The sequence below is a fragment of the Grammomys surdaster genome, unplaced genomic scaffold (assembly GCF_004785775.1).
Source record: "Grammomys surdaster isolate TR1022 unplaced genomic scaffold, NIH_TR_1.0 126219, whole genome shotgun sequence".
In the NCBI taxonomy this organism is placed as follows: Eukaryota; Metazoa; Chordata; class Mammalia; order Rodentia; family Muridae; genus Grammomys; species Grammomys surdaster.
The window spans coordinates 6,399,685-6,414,837 of NW_021621022.1; the positions used below are offsets into that span (position 1 = coordinate 6,399,685).

General features: G+C 41.2%; 1 protein-coding gene across 1 annotated transcript in view; it reads left to right on the plus strand.

The window, feature by feature from the left end:
* Ebf2 (EBF transcription factor 2) overlaps positions 1–15,153 on the plus strand; it is a 77,968-nt gene that overhangs the window by 53,579 nt on the left and 9,236 nt on the right. The window contains exons 9-12 of the mRNA XM_028758709.1: positions 3,661–3,749; positions 5,277–5,342; positions 5,425–5,602; positions 7,938–8,123. Coding sequence (XP_028614542.1) covers positions 3,661–3,749; positions 5,277–5,342; positions 5,425–5,602; positions 7,938–8,123 — 519 coding nt within the window. The remainder of the gene's footprint in view (positions 1–3,660; positions 3,750–5,276; positions 5,343–5,424; positions 5,603–7,937; positions 8,124–15,153) is intronic.

Consider the following 15,153-nt stretch of genomic DNA (forward strand, 5'->3'; position numbering starts at 1 on the left):
AGTGAGAGATCTTGTCTAAAAAAAATAAGGAGCACAGTAGAAGATGCTAAAAACTGAGCTCTGGCCTCTACCTGCACACGTCCTATCACCACCACGTACATACACACACACACACACACACACACACATTCATATCACACACACATACATAAACCACACCCAAATCTTAATATGTGATCATATTAATCACCTTGTCGCTTTGACAAAATGCATAAAAGGAGCTACTAGAAGGAGAAGGGATTTATTTTGGCTCGTGGACTCAGGGGCTGTGAGTCCACCATGGCAGGGAAAGACAGCTCATCCTGTGTTGACGGCAGTGGAGGGCAGCAGGCAGGATGCAGACATGGATGCTACCTTCATGACTATTCCCAGTGACCAGCTTCCTAGGCCACAGTCCCACAAGTCCCACAATCTCCCCAAACAATGTAACCACCAGGGAGTAGACGTTCAATGTCTTTGGAGGACGTTTCAGATTCAAATCCATCAGAAAGTATTCTTGAGTAGAAAAAAAAAGGTTGATTTTTTTTATTAGAAAAGAAAATAGAAATTACTAAGTAAGTGCCTCACCAAAATAGAAATTAAACCTATAGAAACATAAAAAAATCATCAACCTCATTGATGAGTAAAAAATTATCATTATCAGTTGAAAACTCAAAAAAAAAATTATAAGTTGAAATAATTATATGCATAGTGGGAGGGAGTGTAAATTTACATATGCTTCCAAGGAGTGATTTCCCAGTATGTGTGAAAAGCCTTAAATATAAATCATAATTTTTGGTCCAGTAATTCTAATTTTTGGCATTTTCTAATTGAAGTAATTAAAGTTATGCACAAATGATAATTATTGCTTTCACTTTTATAATAGTGAGAAATTAGGATCACATTAAATGCCCGAATTAGGAAGCCATTTAAATAAATTATAGAGCATGTCATGGAAAATATGCAAGAATCTAAAATAATGTTGTAAAAGAATATGTAAGCACCAGAGGGAAAGCCTGCAGCGTACAGCATTTCTAGGTGAGTTCAAGTGGGCTTCGCAGCAGAGTAAGTCACATTTCTCAGAGTAACTTTAAGGATGTGTGTTTAATCTGGAAGGATGTGAGCAGAGGTGTTAACCCGGGGCATCCCACTTTCTCTCACCCAAATGAAAATACTTTCATTATTTTCCTTATTACACAGGAGTACAATTTCATTACACAAATATTCAGTTGGTTCAAAGAAGTAGAAAGTAAACATACTCCATACCGAAAATTCCATCAATGTAACTTTAAAAAATATACTTTGATGAAATCTTTTATAATTTCTTATCATGTATTTGGGTTATATTCCTCTCTCCCCACATTATTCCCCCTAACTTTTCCCAGATACCACCTCCCTCCACCTCTCAACTTCCTGTCCTTTTCTCTTTAAAATGACTGACTGTATCAAATCTGTGCCGTCTGTATACTCATAGGTGTGGGGCCATTCACTGGAGTATGATTGACCTGTGAAGAACTATACTCTTAAAGGAGCCATCAACTCTCTATAGCTCCTCAGCTAGGTGTGGGGGCTTCTGAAGCCCTTTCCTCTTCTGTGCTGGAATGTTGACTAACTTAATGCTATGCAGGTCTGTGTAAAGAAAACACAGCTGCTGAGAAGTTATGAGCGCAATGGTCCTGTCATATCCAGAAAACACTGGCTCTTACAATCTTTCTGCTACTTCCTCTGTGCTTCTTGAGCTTTGAAGGAAAGGTTTGCAAAGTACATCTCCCATTTGTGGATGAACCCCTACCCTCTACACGTTGACTAGGGCTTCAGCCATCACCCACTGTACAAAGAAGCATCTCCGATAAGGACTGAGAGCTGTACTAATCTGTGGGTAGAGAGATAAGAATTTAGAGAGCAGTTTGGTAGAATGTCAATTTAGCAGAACCGTAGTATAATATAGTAGTGGGTTTACCCTAAGGCCCAGAGCTCCCCTACCATGTGTTGTTGACCAGACCACAGTATCAAGCATGTATTTCCTCCAGTGGAGTAGGCCTCAAATCCAATCATAAAGTGGTTGGTTACCCACATAACTTTCCTGCCGCTACTGTTCCCACTGGTATGTAGTCTGTTCACAGTTGAACAAGACTGTTGATTGCTTCCTGCCCACAACCCAAGCAGGCTATGTGGCACCTTCTAATAATACAAAAGCTAGCCAGCAAGGAGGAAGCATCTGAATTTGATTTCTTAGTGACCTATAACCGAAGTATGTGGCATCTTGAGCAATTTGGTCATACCATCAAGTTCTAGTGGGTCACCAAGAGCAAAGGCAATAGTCTGTATTGTTTGGGGTCTCTAACCCTGGGCATCTCTTAAATGGTGGGTTTATATGTGATTTTATTTTTTCTATGTAATTAAAATGACTTATTATTTGTTTAAAGAAAAGGTATCACTTGATAGCATAATAGTAACAGGTGTTTATAAAATATGTATGGAAACAGGACATTTTAAAAATATACTTTCCTGTATTTGCTTTACCTAGCAAGAGTGCACAAAGTTGTTGTATGTTTTATATTTTTGTCTTTGCTTTGGTCATGTATTATTTTTTAAACCCATAAAGTTTAAATGAAAGGACAGGAGGAAGGAAGAAAAGGGATGAATTTTGAAGAAGTCTTTAAAATAGAAGAAATACCGCAGCATACTGCTCCCTTATTCAACAACTTGTTTTATAGTTACCAAGTTAAATGTCTAATGTGTGTCAGGCTTTGTCATTAGCCATAAGACACAGAGGTGAGACAGAATGAATTCTGCTCCCCTGAGCCTTTCAGGGTTGTAAGGAAAGCCTGACCCTTTGATAAAGCATGAGTAGTCACATATCAATTGTAAATTATGACAGTGTAGTTTGCATTAGAACAGCATTCATGAGATTAAGATTCCATATGAATGGAAATATTTAAGAGAATTATTAAGAAAAGGGGAACACTAGAAAGATAAACAGATGTGAAGATGTACTTGGGAAAGAGAGGAGCAAGAGGAAGAAAAATTATACAAATGTAGTTTATTGTCTTTCTAAAAAAACTGGAGAATAGTTGGGTTGGGGGTATGGCTAAGTGGTAGAGTGCTTGCCTGGCATGCACAAGGCTCTGGGTTCAATCCCCTGGCATTGAAAAAGATAGTTGGTAGGGAAAGAAGGAAGGGAAGGAGGGAAAGGAAAGAGAGGAAGGAAAAAAGGAAGGAAAAGAAAGGAAAGGAAAGAAAAGGAAAGGAAAGGAAGGGAAAGGAAGGGAAAGGACCTAGAGGCGGGAGGGAAGACAGAAGCCATTGGTGTATGACTGGATGTGTAGCACTCTGGTGACTTGGTACTTAACTGGCTGTGTAATTCTGCTGACACTGAGAGTGAGCAGAGAATGGCAGGGACCTGTGCTGAAGGCAGATGATGAAACCTTGACTTGTTATTTTAATGGTAGATGAAGACTTAACACAAATTCCAAATTTGTGTATGAATTAACCAATGTCAACAGCATAATCTCCTAACTGAATGTAATACCATGTACTAAATCTCAGAAAATATCAAAACTCTTCCAATACCTATGAAAGACTTCATGGAAGAATTCTTTTACAGCTCAGGTGTGTACTCAAAAACAAAACAAAACAAAACAAACAAACAAACAAACAAACAAACGTTTTGTCTTTCAGCCTTAAATGAACCCACCATAGACTATGGCTTCCAGAGACTGCAGAAAGTCATCCCAAGGCACCCAGGCGACCCTGAGAGGCTAGCTAAGGTAAGATGCGCTTGGAAATTGATAAGCAAACATCTTTTTTGTAGACACTTGGCAAATTTAGACAAATCTACTCATTTGAGTCCCATTAAAATTAATTAAGCCTGGAAACTGGCTGTGCTGTAGTTAAGAATATGAACATAAGGCACGTGCTTATTGTGAAATACATTATGTTTAATATCTGAGGGAATGTGAAATCTCAAAGTTCAGTCTCATAAAACAGATACACTCCAAGAATTCTGGGGGCAAGGGGTTGAAATGGGGTTTCTCTGTGTAGCCCTATCTGTCCTAGAACTACCTCCATAGACCAGGCTGACCTTGAACTCACAGTAATCTGCCTGCCTTTGCCTCCAGAGTGCTACGATTAAAGATGTGCACCACCACGCTAATTGTATAAAGATAAATATTTGCAGTATTACTTAAAAGTGAAAGTGTCACTCCTTTGTATTTAAATAGGGATTTTACTTAGCCTCAACTGCTGAAGCTCATCAATATATAGGCAGGCATTCATGGAGAGTCTATCGTGTACATAAGAATTTAATGATGATTAAATGTCTCTATACAACACTTTTATGAAAGAGGTCATTTGCGAATGAATTTGCTCAGAAAATGTCACCTTAAATCTAGCTCATGACATCGCCCTTCTTTATTTAAAAATAGGTCCATGTATCTATTGCCATTTGACCACAGGGAAACTATTAGATTTTTTTACATTCATATTTGTGCTTTAAGCATGCAGATTATGAAATGGCATGTTCTTTATTCTGTGTCTGAATAAAAAACCCAAATAGTAGTGGCTTCAACAACACACTATTTTTTTCCCTTCCTGGTAAAATACTCAGCACCATTAAATCAGACAATACCTGGACAGCAGCTTAATAACAATCTAAAAGGCTATAAACAAAATAACAACAACAATTACAAAAATCCCAACAGAAACCCTAGGGGTAGAACAGCAAAAGGAGACAAGAGGGATTAGCAATTGCTGATCCTTTTCTGCTTAGAATAAACCAGGGGGAAATATTACTGAAAGAATTCATCTTTACGAGAATAAAAGTTCGAGTAGGTATTGCCAAGAGAATTTCAGGACTCTGTCAACTCCTTGGTAAGCAGCTAAAGACCCATCAATCACTTGAAGAATATCTGATTAATTAAAGGTACCAGGATTTTAAAATACAATGGTCTTAAAGTAATTTTTAATAAAATATCCAAAACATTATCATTTTTAATCAGCTTTGCCCTCAATTTGAAGGTTTTGTTGTTGTTTCTTGTTTTGGGGGGTTTTGTTTTGTTTTTTGGTTTTGGTTTTTGCACCAAAAACCATTATGGAACCATTATAGTAGTAAATTTCTACAGCTACCCATTTGTAGGATTTGTAAATGTGATTATATCCTATTCATCAAACTTAATATCAGATTTCTTAGCTTATTATATTTGGAGGCAATGTGTGAGCTTGTTTTCATTTATAATTTTTTGTTTGCCATTTGGGGCTGTCTCTCTGATTGTATCCTCCCCTGTTTTTTCTCTCAGGAAATGCTATTGAAAAGAGCTGCAGACCTGGTGGAAGCCCTCTACGGCACACCCCACAATAACCAGGTTAGATATGTGCATCTTGCGCTCTGTTGCGTTTGACTCTTAGTTCTGGATACCGTGCTCACCCCCGTGTGCCTTTCCGTAGGACATCATTTTAAAGCGTGCAGCGGACATTGCAGAAGCCCTGTACAGCGTCCCCAGGAACCCCAGCCAGATCCCAGCTCTCTCCAGCTCCCCAGCTCATAGTGGCATGATGGGTATCAACTCTTACGGCAGCCAGCTCGGGGTCAGCATTTCAGAGTCCACACAAGGAAACAACCAAGGTACTCCCTTCTGAAAACCAGCCACCAAATAGGTCTTTTCCATCAAAAGGCCAGCTCTCTGGGGTGTGCGGCTTTAGAGAACGCATCATTAGCTATTGGATAATGGGGCATGTAAACCCCACTATTACAGATGGACTATTTCACCACTGCAGGTAGTTTGTGGTTAGATTCTGGGAGCTCTGGGAACTAGATAGAATTCTTTTGACTGGAAATACTAATGGGTAAAGTTTAGTATCATAAACTTCAAAGAGTTTAGGCATATGGAAATGAGGCTTCATGGAATTAATTTTATACTGATGCTATTACGTGGTAATCTGATTGAATGACAGAGAGAGCGGGTGGCATCATTAATGTTCCCTCCATGCAACTCTTGGTAACCCAGAGTAGTGACTTAGCTTTCCTTGGTTATTTCCATTGCACTTGATCTTACATGGAAATACATGGCAGGTTGTTTAGTGAACTCGACTTTGTATATGAAGCCTACCATATGTCCCAGTGAGGTTGATTTTATAAGGAGGCCCATCTAAATTTGCTATACATAGTCCTTTACAAAGAATAATTTTTTACAATACTGTCCTTAACGTTACATTTTTATTTCCTTTTTTCACTCACCATGATCTACACGGTAAATTATTTTTCATTCGATGATGTATTTTAGACTGCTTTATAATATGTTCTATATTTGTTGATTAGTTGATTGATTTAAATTTTTTGAGACTCAGACAAGCTATGAAGTCTCAGGCTGCCCTTAAACTCACTATGTAGTACAGGCTAGCCTTAAATTCACTATGTGGTTCAGGTTTGCCTTAAATTTATGGCATGCCTTTTGTCTCAGATTCTCAAGCACTGTGATTGTAAATGTGAACTGTACTACTCAGCAGCCTTTATAAATATATATTTATATATACATATATAAATATATAAAGATATATGTGTGTAATATATGTGATATATATATATACATGACATACACATACATACATACATACATATAATATATAGTCTGTAGATATAAAAGATATCTATCTATACACATTTCAGTTCTGGGAATTGAACCCAGAACATTTCCCATGCTAGGCAAGTATTCTATCACTGAGTTACGTCACCAGATCCAATCACATTTAAATGTATTCATCCTCAGAGTTTCGATCAGGACAAAGTGATGCTGGCTCTGTGCCAGGCTTCAGAACCATAAGGAGACTCTTCACCCTTCATGTCATTCATGGCCATACTTAGTGCTCACTCCTCAGGGCCCTGGATCAACAGAGTTCACTGTGACTCCTAGTACTTTCTGATTTCAAATGATTTCCAGCCCCATACAGACAACGGCACTGACTTTGAAGTACCATTTCCAAACTGCTCTGCAGAATGCAAATGGGCCCAGAAATGTTGCTAGGACACCTTTCCCCACCCCCAGAAAAGATTCTATGGTGCGTTAAATTAGCAAAATACTAGACTGGCAAGTTTCGAGCAGGATATTTAAACTTTAGACCCTTTGTTTGACAATCTTCAAAAAATTGTTTCGGTGCGTAGCATCTGCCCAGCTTTGTTTGGCTGCTGAATGGTTTTCTCGGTGACAGCCATTAGAACCTTGTAGAACTCCAATGTTCGTGTCCAGTGAGGTACAGCTTGGCAGGTTCACTTACCACAGCAGAGAGACAGAGAGAGAGAGAGAGAGAGAGAGAGAGAGAGAGAGAGAGAGAGAGAGAGAGAGAGAGAGAGAGAGAGAGAGCTAGCAGTGCTGGGCCTCATTGGAATGTTTAGCAAGTTTCAAGCCAGCCACAGAAACATAGTGAGATCCTGTCTCAAAACCAAATTATAAAATGAAGTAAACAAAACAATATAAAGCAAAGTAAGTAGAAGAGGCAGGAAGTATCAGAGGCACGACCTGTATAGAGGAAAGAAGTTACAAAAGGCTTACAGCTTTGCTATCAAGGACCAGAATAGAGTGCTACTGGAGGATGAATTAAGCTTTTGTGTTCTGTAGCATGGTCAGGTGACAGTAGTTGACAATAGTTGTCATAAATTCCAAATAGGCAACAGAAATTTGCGAATGCTTCCAATACCAGGAAGTAATTACACATTTGAGGCGATAGATGTGCCAGCCACCCCAGTGTGATCATTGCCCACTGCATGCATTAGAAACAAAACAACAAACAAACCAGGGGTGGACAGTGACTACATGTCAATTAAAGTGCGTAAGCGAGCTCCACTTCCCACTGGTGCACGGCAGTGGTAACCTGCCGACCCGGGGTGGATGTGGACAAGCACTACCCACATTTGGCCGGTGGTGGGTACTTCTTTGTTTACCTGGCCTGTTTCTTCTGTTGTCAAGGATACATCCGCAACACAAGCAGCATCTCCCCGCGGGGATACTCCTCCAGCTCCACGCCTCAGCAATCTAATTACAGCGCCTCCAGTAACAGCATGAACGGCTACAGCAATGTTCCTATGGCCAACCTGGGTGTGCCAGGATCACCGGGATTTCTCAATGGCTCACCCACAGGCTCCCCATATGGAAGTAAGTGACCTTTGCCATCCGTCTGGCACTGCAAGCCTCCCTACAAAGGTTTCAGCCCTCAGCCTTTTAGGGGAGAGCTGTGTTCCCTAATGGTGTGAACTCATGGGAGACAGTCTCGTTTCCCGAAGGTCCTTTCTGCCTTTTGTTCTTTTCTTATGGCTGAAGTTGGACTTCCCAGTTTATGTCCTCCTTGGAGAGGAAAAGGATCAAACCCATTCCCTTGTATAAGGTGTATGTGGCTTGTGTGTGTGGAGGGAGGAGTGGACATTTCATTTCAGCTAACAGTGTGCACCCAATTCACTGGGCGTTCTCATATGCACTATTTCATTTCACCTGCACGTTATGGGCTGTAGCTACCCTACACACCCGCTATTACACAGCTAGAATTTATCAGGTGGTAGCGGACACAGAACTGGTGGCCCCCTTCTCCTCTGTCATATCTTAATCTGTTATTTTCTTTCATGGTTTCTTACATATAATCCACTTTGATCTTACCCCTAGCCCATTATCTTCTCTTATCCGCCCTCCCTCCCACCAAAGCCTTTCTTCCTTAGGAGCCTCTCATTGCTCTGTTTGTAGACCACTGCGTTTACTTTGGGTAGCTTGCTTGAGAGAGGGTGATTTAGTTGACCAAGGGTGACTTGTCAGTGGTTACACCACTGAGGAATATTACTGCCCTTTCCCTGGCAACCATTACCAGCCTACAGTTCCTCAGGGAGTGATGGGACCCTAAACAGGTCATCTGTATCATGCTGTGCTTGACTTTGCGACATGGCTCACTTCCAGAGACATGGAAGTTGACCATGTGTAGCAGTTTGCTGGATCGAGACAGAGCCTCTTAGCTTTAACCTATAGCCTAAGCAGCAGAGTCAATGGCTTGAGAAGTTGTGAAAACCCTTTTGGGTTGCTCTGGGAGCTAAGCTAGGAGCTTGCACAATGGTCCCTAGAGCCTGAAAGAGTGTGTTTTTCAAACCTACTTGGGGAATACTTGAGGCCAGGGGCCATGCTGACATGGAGAGCCAAATGTTGGTGGAGTAGAGAGCTCTTGAAATGTTGGCTGTTGTCACAAGGCTTGTGCCTGCCCTTCTCTTCACCCAGAGAGGCTCTCTCGTGCCAGAAACAAGGACATGTCAAGGACAGCACAGAGCCCTGTCAGCCACGGCTCAAGGGACAGGCCTTGGGAGCTATTTCTCACTGCCTTCAAACCTTTGGTTCCTGGGCCCACATGACCCCAAAATATTTCTGAGCTGTTTTTAAGTCAGTATTACCCAGTGTGATGGAGATTCAGGACCAAGGAGCTGAATGCAGCACAGACCCTTTCTTTCAGTACAGGTACCATGTGTCATGTGTGTGAGTGTGCGCACGCACTCGTGTCACATGGCCTAGACTCACTGGAGCAAAGTAACTTATGGAAATATGTTATTGTCAATTGGTTTGTTTTTACTCTACTTAAAAAACAAGAGAACAAAAAACAAACAAACAAACCTTCTTTTTCCAAAAGTATGTGGTAGAATGATAATCAAATGGACTGTATAAATGTATAATACACAAACCAATGGGAAAGTGAAGCCAGGGGAAAGATGTATTTATAATAACTGGATACATCTGAGTGTGGGCATCGAGACCATTCTATATGAAGACTTCTTGTTTTCCAGTTCACAAAATGTTATTGAAAAGGCTGTTTCCTGTGCTGTGTGTCTATCTGTGCTGTGTGTCTATCTGTGTATGGCCTTGTTAGGGAACGCAGAAGAAATATAGACAGTTTAGCTCCTGAGACCAAGGTGGGTTTGTCACACACTTGGTCAAGAATGAGATACCTTGTGTGACAATGAGGCTTTCCCTGTAACAGACCTCCCCCCGACCAAGAAGCATGGCGGCCTGAGAGAGAGCACCATGATTCTGACAGCAATTCACGTCTTCCTCTCTACAGGTTAAAGAGCAGTCTAGAGCTCACTCAGATGGCCTCAACCACTTTGTGGCACATGTTCAACAATAAATACTATCACTACTTTCACTTACAGAGATGAGGAGTTGCTTAATGACATGCTCAAAGAGTCAGAGTAGGTAAATGGCTCAAACGGGACCAGACTCGGAACGGACTTGTCACCAGACTCGGAACGGAATACTGTGTTTTCAGACTATTCAGTAACACAAAGGATGGAGACTCTTCACAATGTATCATTGGGCTAAAGCAGATGGAATTTTCTTCTTCTGACCTTTCCTTAAATCATTTTGTTAAATTTATTTTACCTATCTATGTGTACCTGTCTGTACACACACACACATGCTCACATGGATGCCACGCCACATATAGAGAACAGAGGACAACTTTCAGGGGTTGCGACTCCTCCCGTGTTAGTCTCAAGCTGTCAGGCCCCTTTACCCACGGAACCATCTTGTCAGCCCTCAGGTGGGCATTTTTGATAACCAGAAATGGCAATTTCTCATGGTTCAGTCATAGGGCTGTGTATGTACAAGGTTGAACTTGTTAAATAGTTGCTTTGTAGATTTTAAATAGTTTATTAATTATTAATATGAACTCCATGGTGCATCCTGTGGTGTTAGTGGTGTGTGTGTGTGTGTGTGTGTGTGTGGTATAGGCTCAGTTGGGTATTCACCTAATGTTTCTTACTAGAGCATTCCTCCAGGAGAGAGACATTCTGCTCACTCATCAATAGATTCAGGAAGCAGTATACCCTAAATTTTTAAGTCACCTGTTGATATGGAAGACAGGATGGTATCCTGCCCAGCAGGAAGTGAGGAGACTTCAGAGGACCCCTTATGACCCCTGCCATCCTGAAAGTGACCATTGCACCCTGGTTTTGGAGGGAGGGTCTGAGGGAGCTGAAGACTGTGAATGGCATTCCTAATGGTGCATTCGTTACGATCAAATCCGCCTGTTGTAAAATCCCAAATGCCCAGTGGAGTTCATTACGATAACACCTGACCTGTATTTCTAACCAGCGAGGTCTTCACTTCTCTGGGAAATATTTTTTTAAAGCCCAGGGGGATAGGTTTCATCAGTTCAGTTGCTTATGTCTGAAAACACAGCCCAATGTGGGTTTTTTTCTCAGCTTTTTTTTTTCTTCTAATGAGCTTGATGTGGCTGGACCATGCCATGGGACAATCACTTGCCAGAGACACTAAAAAAACAATAGAGCCAAAGCACGCTTTCTCAGTGAAGTTTGCCCTGCATTACAGCCAACATAGACGATCAAAAGCTCTGAATCTTCCCTGCTTTTGCTGTCACACCCCTTCAAAAATGGCCGAACAGATGTTTTTTCAATCTTACATACGAACTTCACTTCCTGGCGGTAGCCGCATGTGCCAAGTTTCAGCTCGGTGCAAGTTTTTATGCCTGGATTTTAAGCCCCTGACAATAGGGGGTTCTAATGAGATGCTGACAGACCCCTTGAGTGCCAGCAACTATGCTGGCTGGATGCAGATGCAAAGGAGGGTCTGGGAGTTCCAGCAGAGGCTGAGCTAGCCAATCAATCCTTGTAAGAAGAACAGTAATTTTTCTTCAACTCCCAGGTTCACATAGATTTCTGGGCCAGACGTGCTTGCCTTTGCTTGGCCTCTGTCCACAGATGGATGTCCAGAGACATTCTCAATTGAAAGTCTGTGTGATCAGCTTTCCCAAAACGGTGCGCTCTGCTGTCCCCAAACATGGTCTACTCAACAAGCCAGCAACACCCATGGGGACTATGTCTTCCAAGCAGAATAACCACCGAGCCAACCCAAAGTTTGGGATAGAATCCATTCAGGCAGCCATCCAACGTACTTCACTTTCAGTCTTAGACCGTGCCCTGGGCTTCAGTATTTTTATATTTTCAGAAATAAATATTAAGAAGTTTTCCATTATAAAACATTAAATGACTATTATAGAACATGCCAAACACAGAGAAATAGTTTTTAAAAGAGAGAAGACTCCCTCCTGCAAAATATAATCTCAATATTTTGATTCATCTCATTAGCATTTTTTAATTGTTCAAATTTTCAAAATTTTTACTTTTATGGGCATTGGTGTTTTGCTTGCATGTGTGTCTGTGTGAGGGGGTTGACTCCACAGAACTGGTTCATAGATAGTTATAAGCTGCCATGTAGGTGATGGAACTCGAACCTAGATCCTCTGTGAGAACAGTCAGTGCTCGTAAGCGCTGAACTATCTCTCCAGCCCCCCGGGTCCATTTCTTAAGTAAAGAAAAAACAAATTCTATGATAATAGAATTCTAACTCTAGATATTCTGAAAAGCATGTCTAGGCTCAAAAGAAAGTTAGAAATAACATGCCACGTCTATGTAGGTATAACCACTGGTTGGTTGGTTTGGCAGTACTGGGGTCGAACCCAGGGCCTTGTGTGTACTAGGCAAGTGCTTTATCACTACAGGACATCCTCAGCTAAACAACCATTAATTTTGAAAATGCGGCCTTTGTGATCATGCTAGATACACTTTGAAAACTGTGACTGGGAGTATGCAGAGAGGTACACAGAAGGTAAGTGACAATGACCAATGTTACAGATGTGACACAGGCTCTAAGAAGCCCTTCAGTGATGTAAACATAAGTCCTGAGGCTGGAGAAGAGGAACTAGGAGTAACATTTGCCTTAAAAAGTCAATTCCTGGGGCTGGGGACCTGGCTTGGCAACTAGTGTGCTTGTTATGCAAGCATGAAGACCTGAGTTCAAATCCCCAGAGCCTAGTATCAAATCTGGCTATGGTAGTGTGCTTATGACTCAAATGCTGGTGGGGTGGGGGTAGGGGGTCAGGTAGAGACAGGAGGATCACTGAGGCTTGCGCAATACCCACTTAGCTCCTGTTTCAGTAAAAGACTTACCTCAAGGGATTGAGTCAGAAAGAGATAGAGCAGGATACATGATGTCATCATCTGGTTCCATATGTGCACAGACATGCATGTAATGTCTGTACACACATGAACACATACATCACACACACACACACACACACACACACACACACACACATCAATTATCACCATACTACTTTTCCCAGGAATCTGAGAATTTATTAATGTCTTTGCTCGTGTTTCTTTTGCTGTGAGAAAACACTGTGTAGTCAGAGGTGACTTGGGGAAGAAAGTTTTGATTTCAGTTCACAGCTCTCAGGTCACCTTCCATTTCTGAGGGAAGTCAGGCCAGGAGCTCAAGGCAGGAACCTGGAGGCAGGAACTGAAGCAGAGGCCATGGAGGACGCTGCTGCTTACTGACTTGCTCTTCATGCCTTACTTCATTATACAACCTAAGACATCGGCCCAGCAGCAGCATAGCCTACAGTTATCCGGTTCCTCCCACATCAATCATTCATCAAGAAGATGACCTACAGGCTGAACTGGTTTTTCAACTGAAGTTCTCTTGCTGGACACTCAGGGAAGCTTTGGGCCTTTTGCTAACGATCCTGTTCTCACCATTAAAAAAAAAGATTTTTTTTCCATTTTTCAATTTTAGTACCTTTATTTTCCCCTATATCACAAGTGATTAGATATTCATCATAGAAAGGACTGAAAATATAGACAAGTGAAAGGGATACATTTGAAAATACTCTCTAGTTTTTCAGCCAGAGATAGCACAAATCAGATATCTATCACATCCCTCTGTGCTTTGCTTTGTGTATGTGTTTTCTTTAAGTAGAAGTCAGGTTGATGTATATCTTCTTGAGCAGTCTGCTTTGATAGTCCAAGGGAAGGGGTTTCAGCATTGTTAAGTTTCTTCTCAAACGTTAGTTTAACTGTTTTGTTAATACCCCACTGTATGGACTTGATACAGTTTACTGTACTGTGGGCCCTGTATTTCCCAACTTCTTATTGTTGTAAAAAGTCCTTGAATCTTTACTCCCTTTTTTTGGCACATTTGTGATCATCCCTTTGAGATTAATTTCTAGAGATTAAATTAGTGGGTCAGATGATATGAACATTTGAACATACTCTGCTATGGATTGCCAAAGTCCCTCTAGAGGGATTGAATCTCTTCCTCGGGAAAGAGCCAGCATGTGGTTCCCGCCCCTTAGCCGTTTCTTAGCTTCTATTCATCTAATAAATGAAAAATAGCATTTTGTTACTATTGTCATTACTGTTTTAGAATTCTCCGGTTGGAATACTTCTGTCCAGGTCTCCCGGCTGTTTCTGTTGGTATTCTTTGCCTATCTTTCTCCTTGTTCCTTCTCCTAATTAACTGATAGCAGCATATCAGCCATCAAAGGCACAAGCACAGGAAATACGCGTTTTCTTGATTTGCCATTTGCTTCTTGTGCACATGTGAGTTACAGAAGCTTTGTCCCTGCATGTCAGCTCTCTCTTTTCCTCATCTGTCATGACATTGTGGTTCAAAGAATGGCACACATCATGTCACTGTTTGGTGCCCACTGCCACTTCACAGCTTTTTTGCAGGTAGCTCCATATTCTACACAGATTTGCTTTCATACTGAACACAAGGACAGACTCTAAACTTCATCTATTTAATCTTCCCTGGGAAGTGAACTAGATTCTTGCAACCGCTCCCAACACCATGGCACATACTAGCACTTTTAGTGACCCTCAGGTCTCATCCCTAACCACGGCCATTTCTGGTCCTTGTTTTCCCCCAACCTTTTGTCTGCCTATTTGTTAGTATAGTGTATTTACCACATCTTTTACTGTCTAACTTCAGTGCCTGCCTTGTCAACAGAACTTTGTTATAGTACGGTTATTGAAGTATAAAGCTAGAAGTTACTTTGGCTGAAATGCACAGAATTTTAAGACTTCTGCTTCAAATGTTTTAAGTTATAATTTATGTTGGGTACCATTTATCATTTTCACAGAATGTTTGAGAATTGTCTTTACAGGGGTTTGCCCTTGTCACCTCTGCCACAACTCTTTTGTAGCACTTGGTAAAGTATCTCTTGAGAAGCTGCTGTGGTTCGAGCCATACTCAATGCTGACATGTTGATACATGTGTGGATTTGTGTGTACATTTGTATATGTGTATTGCTATGTGTGTACATGTGCTGTATGTGTTTGTACATTTTTTGTTGTAT